Below are 8,862 nucleotides of genomic sequence, written 5' to 3'. Positions count from 1 at the left end.
TGTTTGCCCAATGTTTATCTTGTTAATCACTTGTCCAAGCTCATTGCAGGAACTTGAGATGCTGCAGGACAGTATAAATGCATACAGATCGTGTAGTTCAGGAGGTAGTATTTCAAATCTTCAATTTCACAGTTAATTCTTTTCATTAGCAATAAACTGAGAAAATAGGAAAAAAACAGAATTTTTTTTTAAAAGTGTTTAGGTCAATGCAGTGCAAACATGTCAAAACTGATACTAGACCAGCACAATTTACAGTCTTTACATGAGCCAAATAGAAAGTGGCTAACATGTCCTTCAACACAATTTTCAGAGATCTCTCTGTATCTTCTTTTAAAAAATTACAGTTACCTGCTTTGTGTTTAAAATAGTTCAGGACAAAGGTGTGAATAAGTTCTGTCAGTAACTAGCTTATCACTCTGCTTATATGCTTTGGTTTCTTCCCTTTATCAGTATAATCCATGAGTAAACTGTAAGACTGTTTATTTGCTGTAATAGGTTTAAAACTTAAACTAACCCTTACCTTACTGGATTCAAAATTTGAAAGTGTTAATCTAGAACAAGAAAGATGTTAACATTCATAATGAATGCTAACATTCACTACTTTCATACAATTCACTTCTAAGTCTGATGCAGGACAAATGATAGTTCAAAGTGCATGCAAATACTTAGTCCTAACCTAATGAATATTTAAAATGTGTTTGGTCACTTCAGCTTATGTGTTAACGTGCCATTTGGAATACTGATGTACCAGTAATAAAGATGTGATGCTTACCTTGTTTTCTGAACAGAACTAATACAGTATTTTGATGTATCACAGGTAAATTTTTCCATAACCTTATGGAGAAAAAGGACTTTGAAGCATGGCTTGATAACATTTCTATTACATTTCTTTCTCTGACGGACTTGCAGAAAAATGAAACTCTGGATCACCTGATTAGCTTGAGTGGAGCAGTCCAGCTCAGGCACCTCTCCAATAATTTAGAGATTCTCCTCAAGAGGGACTTCCTCAAACTTCTTCCATTGGAACTTAGTTTTTATCTGTTAAAATGGCTTGATCCTCAGACCTTACTCACATGTTGCCTCGTCTCTAAGCAGTGGAATAAGGTTATAAGTGCCTGTACAGAGGTGTGGCAGACTGCATGTAAGAATTTGGGTTGGCAAATAGATGACTCTGTTCAGGATCCTCTACATTGGAAGAAGGTTTACCTAAAGGCTATTTTAAGGATGAAGCAACTGAGGGACCATGAAGCCTTTGAGACATCCTCTTTAATTGGACACAGTGCCAGAGTATATGCACTTTACTATAAAGATGGACTTCTGTGTACAGGTAGGAAGGACAGAAAACTTGGAGTCTTACAATTCTTTGTTTTTTCCCTCCTCCCCCCACCCCCATGATTAATGATAATTTGCTTTTCCTTTACCAGACAGATTATTTTCATAGTGCTAATGCAATTTAAGATGATTCAAAATTACTTTTTTTCCAATTTCTGAAGCACCTGGCACACTAATAAACTCATTAGTCACTTTAATAGGAAAACAAGGACACCAATTTCTTTGTTGGTTAAAAAAACAGTAACAGCAGGTATCATGCTTCAGATTAGTAAGCCCATTTGGGAAGTACAGAGGTGTTAGTTATCCTCTTAGAGGATGACTTCCAGTTAAAGGGACCTTGTTTGGGCTATGTGATCACTGCAGTCTCCCAAGGTGTGGCAGGTAAAGTCTTGTCTTCTTCCCTGGAACAAGATGATTTCTCTGATACTGTCTATAAGCACTTTCTGTTCTTAACATAAGTGCTTGTATGAAGACCTGTAAACTAGATTTAACCTTGCTACTAGTCTGACTTGCACATTGTAATGATAATTTCAGCTTCTTCCCTGAAGACTCCAGACTTCAAGATTTCAGTTTGAACTTAAAAACGCAGCCAGAACCAATATGAAACCTTAAATATGAAAGAATAGTAACAAAGTTACAATGAACTGCTGTCAGAGGGTATTCTAAGGATTTCCCAATCACTTGAGATGACAGTGTTACAGAATAAGTTGGGAATACTGGCTAAGTACTGCCACATTTGTTCGTAAGTTAAGATGGTTACTAGAAACCAACAACTAGACTTTACCCAGTCTTTTACTTCCCTACTCAGGGGGGAATGTAAATACACAGGAAGCAACATTGTAAAAACTTTCTGAAAAGTGGCACACTTTTGTGCTGCAACCACCAGGAGAAACAACAGGTATAAGGGTCCAGGGTTTTATTCTGCTCTCCAAAGCCAGCAGTCCAGACTTACTGTTACGAGTTTAAAAAACCCGAAACAAAAACTTTGGGGAGAGAAAGGAAACTGGCAGGTGCTGGGGCCTGGTATTCATCTGCTGTGTTTCAAGATTTGGTAGACTCCTTTCCTACCTGAAACAAACTAAAGCTTGCGGTATACTCAGTGGCTCTGCAAACCTGAGAGTGATGTATCATGTAAAACTTCCATGCGTCTGTTTCAGTAGACACTGTCAATCAGAGACAGTACTGGAATCTATGGAAGACGCTAAAAGGGTAGGAGGAAACTGGAAGGCCAGACGTCTAGCAGCTTAATTAACGTGAAAATAAGAGGCTTTGCTGTAGTGCTGAGACTTAAAACTAGGGCTTATTCCCCTTATTCAAGCAGCTTGGAAGTACTATTTAATGAGGAAAAGTTCAACAAGGGGAAATGCAAAGCCCTGCACCTGAGGAACAATATGCTGGGGGGCATCCTGCTGGAAAGCAGCTTGGCAGAAAAGGACCTGGGGATCCTGTGGACACCAAGTTGAACAGGAGCCACCAACGTGCTCTTGCTGCAAAGAAGGCTAACAGTATCCTGGGCTGCTTCAGGAGGAGTGTTGCCAGTATGTTGAGGGAGGTGCTCCTTCCCCTCCACTCAGCACTGGTGAGGCCACACCTGGAATGCTGTGTCCAGTTTGGGGCTCCTCAGTACAAGAGAGACATGGACACACTGGAGAGTCCAACAAAGGACCATGAAGATGATGAAGGGACTGGAGCATCTCATATGAAGAAAGGCTGAAAAAGTTGGGACTTTTTTTTTTTTATTCTTTAAGATGAGAGGGTTCAGGGAGGATCTTATCAATGTAAATAAATACCTGAAGTGGTGGTGCAAAGAAGATGGAGCCAGGCTCTTTTCAGTGATGCCCAGTGACAGGGCAAGAGGCAGTGGACACAAACTGAAACACAGGAGGTTCCCTCTAAAATACTTTTTTACTGTAAGAGTGATTGAGCACAGGTTGCCCAAGGAGACTCTGGAGCGTCCATCCTTGGACATATTCAGAAGCCATCTGGTCATGGTCCTGGGCAACTGGCTCTAGGTGGCCCTGCTTGAGTAGGCTGATTGGAAGAGTTGACCTCCAGAGATCCCTTCCAATTGTAACCATTCTATGATTCCGTGAAAATACTCCATTTAAGACAAACATGGAAGACAAGTATAGGATTGCAAATATTATTTACTCTCTGCTTCCAATTACCCTGTTCTTTTATATTCTAGGATCAGATGACTTGTCTGCAAAACTGTGGGATGTAAGCACAGGTCAGTGCATATATGGTATCCAGACACACACTTGTGCTGCAGTGAAGTTTGATGAACAAAAGCTTGTGACAGGATCTTTTGATAACACAGTAGCCTGTTGGGAATGGAGCTCTGGGGCAAAGACACAGCATTTTAGAGGACATACTGGTGCAGGTATGTTGAACTTTTCAATTTGTAATTTCACCAGTCAAGTAACATACATCATCATCAAACAAATTATAATTTAAGTTAGCTCTTTGCACAATAGCTTTTTTTTTCAGATCTTGTCCCAAGTCACCTTTTGGGGGCGGGGGGTGGGAAGCAGCCAGAACAAATGTAGATCTGTCTGCTTTTGAATAATGTCAAAGCTTAGCCATGTTAGTGTTTTGCAGTTGCATGGAAATAATGCCATGGTTATTCAGTACTTTCAAGTCTACCAAAAAAAGATGCAAACCCTAGGTAGCAGGGAGCACATGGCAACAGCAGTTCTTTATATCCCCAGACTGGAGATGGGCTTACAGCAAAGAGCACAATAGAACCTGGGAATCTGTGTTTGCATTTCCCTCGTAATTAACTTCTCTGTCCTCTACTGCAAAATATCCTCAACTCAGCTGTAGGTCTGTTCCCCTGTGAGTAATGAGATATATCAAATGTGCTAATCCTGCTGGAATTGATTTACTAGAGCTCTTAAAATAGGAACTAGCTTAAGTTAACTTTACCATAATCCAGCCATAAAGGAACCGCTGATGTACATGCTCTTAAGTTAGACAAAATTCAGTAATTTTGCAATGTAAGCTTAGAAATACAGAGCAACAATTCACATAAAAAGTTCAAGAACAACAGTTAAAGCTGTAGTCGCGTATGAATTCAGAGGCTACTAAATTCATATAGAGGCTAGTAGTTAGTGTCTCACAGGAAAAACGCGTGTATAGAGACTGTTATTCCTTATTTAGTATGCTCTTTGCTTGTAGTTTTTAGTGTGGATTACAATGATGAACTTGATATTCTGGTCAGTGGCTCTGCAGACTTCACTGTGAAAGTATGGGCCTTATCAACAGGAACGTGCCTGAATACCCTTACTGGACACACAGAATGGGTCACTAAGGTGAGAATATTGATTTTTAATTAATCTTGCAAAACACTTACTTGCAATAAGTTTGTAAACGTGTTCTAAATTTCTGCTTCCTAATCCTAACCCTGCAGCTAGGTGAAAGGCTGAATAAAAACAATGGTTTTTGAAAGAAAGCTACTTTAAAAATTATGTAGCAATACTAATGATCTTGATAAGTAAAATGTGAGCACAAAAAGTGTTCTGAAGTCAAGAAACATTATTTTTCTGAGTATTTCAGAACTTGGAAGGTGGCGGGGGTGATTCTAGAGTTGAAGTACATATGTTTGCTTATTAATACAGTAAGTGTCACTAGTAGGAACAAGAAAAGTGTAAACTGTAGTTTCTCTTCAGTTGCTAAAAGTGTTCGCATTGCCTTTGTACAAGAGTACAGTATGCAGGTTGTCACTGAAGTGAAAAATGCAAATGAAAGTTTGGTTGTTCAACATCATCAACATAAATCATTACATCCTTCAATTACAGGTAGTTTTGCAGCAGTGCAAAGTCAAATCTCTTATGCATAGTCCTGGGGATTATATTCTTCTAAGTGCAGATAAGTATGAAATCAAGGTACGTACCATATAGCATACATATATCATTTTGGTACTCAGGGAAATAAAATGCTTGAGTGCTTCGCTGAAGTTTACAAATGATACAAGAATTTATTTTCTCCCATATTCCCTGCTTGTAAAGTTGCATACAAGACATGCAGCTCTTTGGAAGCTAACTTTTCAATGCTTTCATGTTTAGATTTAAATGATAGCTCTACATGAATGGTAATGCAAAAGAATAAGTGCTTTCAGTGCATGCCTTATGTGCTAACTTGACAGTGAAGCACTTAACTGCAAGTACTGTTACTGTTGGGGACTTTTGGGTTGGAGAGTGCTGTAAATAGTTTGTGGCTATGGAAGTGTTTCATAACTGAAACACTGTTAAATCTCTGTCCAATTGGATGGTCGATTTTTTTGCTGTTCTTTAAAGCACCCATTTTCACTGGGATTTTTTAGACTAGAAACAATGCATACTGCAACAATACTGCAAGACAAGTCACTTACAGAATTGATGTTCCTACCTAAGAGAGAGAAATATTTCTGAAAAAACATGCACATATTTACCTGATGCTTAAAGAGAAACTGTGAGGCTTGCTCTATTTGTGTAATGGTTCATAATGTGAATGTTTTATGGTCTTAAACTGTGTTTTAATTGTAGATTTGGCCTATTGGAAGGGAAATAAACTGCAAGTGCTTAAAAACACTGTCTGTTTCTGAAGATCGCAGCATCTCCCTACAGCCCAGACTACACTTTGATGGTAAATACATAGTGTGCAGCTCAGCACTAGGATTATACCAGTGGGACTTTGCCAGCTATGATATTCTCAGGTAAATCTTTCAGTTTAACACTTAGTCTTCTTTAAATAAATAAGAAGTAGAACATACTAGTTTTAATAACTTACTTTAGATATAGGCCAAAAGAATCTTGATAATAATTCTGTAAACATCTTACTTTATACATATTGCCAGGTTTAATTCTAATTTATGATCTGTTAATATGAATAATTTGATTACTGTTTTGGTTTCTGGCCACAGGCTAGTCCTCTTTCATATTTTCATTCCATAAGCTGAAGAGTTTCAATATAGACTTAAATCAGACTGCAGTGCTGTAGTTGTGAATGTGGAACTGTAGTGACTAGAAGTTAATTTTGCCATGGAGACTGCTGTACAGAGAGCCAGGCGGCCATTTCTGGGGGATCCTTTGATGGGACAAGAAATTAAAAAGGCTCTTTTTCCTTATAGCACTACTGATTTGTCATTCTGGATAACGCTGTGGAATGATAGTGAAATCTATCAGACTGCAGTAAGGGTTGAAATAGGATGGCATTCTGTTTCCATAAAAAGAACGAGGCTGTAGAAATGGTGGCATCAAAGATTGTAATTTATTAAGAAAAAAAAATTGCATTTTAGAACTGTTAGCAGACTCTTAATTGAAATAGCCCTAATATTTGTAAAATATCTACCATAGGAAGATCTGCTCCAAAAGAAGTGCTTCTTATCTGTAAGAATAACTTGAGTAATTTCACCTCTTAGTTTACCCTCCCATCTTTCAAAAGAGAAAGATATTCTCTTACTGCTGAGAACATATTTTCATCTCCATACATTTTTGTGCCTCAGTTCTGTGCTTTATGTAATGCTATGATCAAATGCTCAGTCAGTTGCGGAAAACTTTCTTCAATTTCTGTTCCAAGTTTTATTTATTAAGGCAAAAATATCCTAAAGGTATAGGGGAACTAACAAATACTTTTTATTTCTCCCAAAGATGAAAACGCTTACCTTATGCTAAGCATCAGTAAACCAGCATTCTGTTAAGGACCAATTTTGAATGATTTATCTTATCTTCAGAAGGCATTTCTGTGTTTTATTTCCAGCTTCTAAGAGTGGTCAAAAGAATAAGAAGATGTTTTACCTCTTAATTTAAAGATATTGGGGCATGAAATCCCTATGGAAATCTACTGTAAAACACAAGTACATTTGCTCTTTTGTGTGTATCTGGAAACAAGGCTTTTTTTTTTCTCCTTGTGCTGTGCAGAATCCCTTTCAAACCCTAACCTGTACTCATGTTCAGAAGGGTCTATCTTGAATGTACAAAGGCAGAACTGAAACCACAGGCCTGACTGCAGCTAAGTGTTCAGTTGCTTAATTTGAAAAAATTGCATCCAGTTCTTTCTAAATCTTTTCAGAGAGATGAGTTTAGACACTTATTTTCTATAGACACATAAGGATTTGTTTTAGTAATGCAGGTTCATGACTACATCATGACAGAGTTTCTAACAATGTTGTCTTGTCTTCTAGGGTTATCAAACCTCCTGACTTCTCAAATGTGTCCTTGCTGGGCTTTGGAGAGATATTTGCTCTACTGTTTGATAACAGATACCTGTATATAATGGACTTGAGGACAGAAAAACTGATAAGCCGCTGGCCTCTACCAGAGTATAGAAAGTCAAAGAGAGGTTCAAGCTTTTTGGCTGGTGAAATGTCTTGGTTAAACGGACTAAATGGCCAAAATGATATGGGCTTGGTTTTTGCCACCAGTATGCCAGACCATAGTATCCATTTGGTGTTATGGAAGGAACATGGCTGAAAAGCTGACATGCACCGAATCTTCAGGAATATATGGACTATCAGGAGTGTGTCCATAAAATGAGACTTTGCATGAACCAAAGTTGCACACCGAATGGTATCATCATGCAATGCACAATCATTTACTTTTATTTGGGCATTTGGGAATGGGTTGTCTTGAACATAATGCAATACAGCATGCTAACAGTATTCACCTCAAAATTTTGTCTACTCATGTTGAAGCATACCTATTTGGCCTCTGAAGCATAGCTTGTAACATTTAAACCATTCAAATCCACCATCAAGTCTGAAATGAAGTAGTGTTTGACCTGACTTCTGACCTATGTTTTGTTGTTGAAACAGAAGGTAAAGCTACTATTTTAGAACCGTAGGCTTTTGTATATGTAACAGCAAATACTGGTTACAGTGCATGGCTGCTTAACTGAAATGAGAAGACAGGAAACCCCTTCTCTGTCCACTATCATTCTCTTCGAAATGTTTTTTCCTTATCATAGCTTTAAATACTTAGCCTGAAACAGAAGAATCAAATGGGTCCTTTAACTAGGATCAGATGCTAACAATAATAATTTAAGTTTGGGAACATGTCAGTATGAACTCACCTCAACGAGAATAAGCCAACTTTTCCTCTATCTGATAGAGCTTGTCATCGCAATTACCCTTGGAGAACCTCTTGACAGTAATCATCATATTTGCTGATGGTAACTCAGAATGGCTTGATCAGTATTTTATAGTTCATAGTTCCTGTAATTTGTCTGAGAATGTAACTTAGTTCACAGGTAGGTAGAAATATAATGAATGGGAAGATGATGTTCAGTCTCTACAGCAAGAGTCACTGTCTTACATTAAGTGATGTCTAGCAGCCATTCACTTTTTCCAAAAGTTGCAGTTAATGTAACTGTGCACTTAAAGGTAGTTGCTACATGTAGCTTTGGAAAACAGGGGCAAATAACAGTGAGAATGCCACATCTCTGGGGAAAAGAAAAAAGATATCAAAAGTCTGAAGAAAAGCACAGGACTGGAAAAAGGTCTTTTGCTTTGATCATTGTAGGAGACCTGATGTACATGAATTAACTATTGAC

The 8,862-nt window shown here is 38.1% G+C and overlaps 1 protein-coding gene across 1 annotated transcript; it reads left to right on the top strand.

Annotated features, from left to right (window-relative positions):
* The first annotated feature begins 821 nt into the window (after nt 1–821).
* Nucleotides 822–8,202, top strand: FBXW2 (F-box and WD repeat domain containing 2). Its single transcript, XM_009707616.1, has 6 exons — nt 822–1,327; nt 3,521–3,715; nt 4,513–4,646; nt 5,133–5,219; nt 5,859–6,028; nt 7,496–8,202. The coding sequence occupies exons 1-6, from the start codon at nt 838–840 to the stop codon at nt 7,782–7,784; spliced, it is 1,365 nt and encodes a 454-aa protein (XP_009705918.1). The 5' UTR covers nt 822–837; the 3' UTR covers nt 7,785–8,202.
* Nucleotides 8,203–8,862: the final 660 nt, after the last annotated feature.

Source organism: Cariama cristata, unplaced genomic scaffold, assembly GCF_000690535.1.
Source record: "Cariama cristata isolate BGI_N322 unplaced genomic scaffold, ASM69053v1 Scaffold26229, whole genome shotgun sequence".
Lineage (NCBI taxonomy): Eukaryota > Metazoa > Chordata > Aves > Cariamiformes > Cariamidae > Cariama > Cariama cristata.
This window is presented reverse-complemented; position numbering and strand designations above follow the sequence as displayed.

Bases quoted from the DNA above. Each gene is read 5' to 3' on its own strand.
- FBXW2 (XM_009707616.1), top strand. From the start codon at position 838: ATGGAGAAAAAGGACTTTGAAGCATGGCTTGATAACATTTCTATTACA. The intron at 4,647-5,132 runs GTGAGAATATTG...CTTCAATTACAG, and splicing joins ACACAGAATGGGTCACTAAG to GTAGTTTTGCAGCAGTGCAA. The intron at 5,220-5,858 runs GTACGTACCATA...TTTTAATTGTAG, and splicing joins CAGATAAGTATGAAATCAAG to ATTTGGCCTATTGGAAGGGA.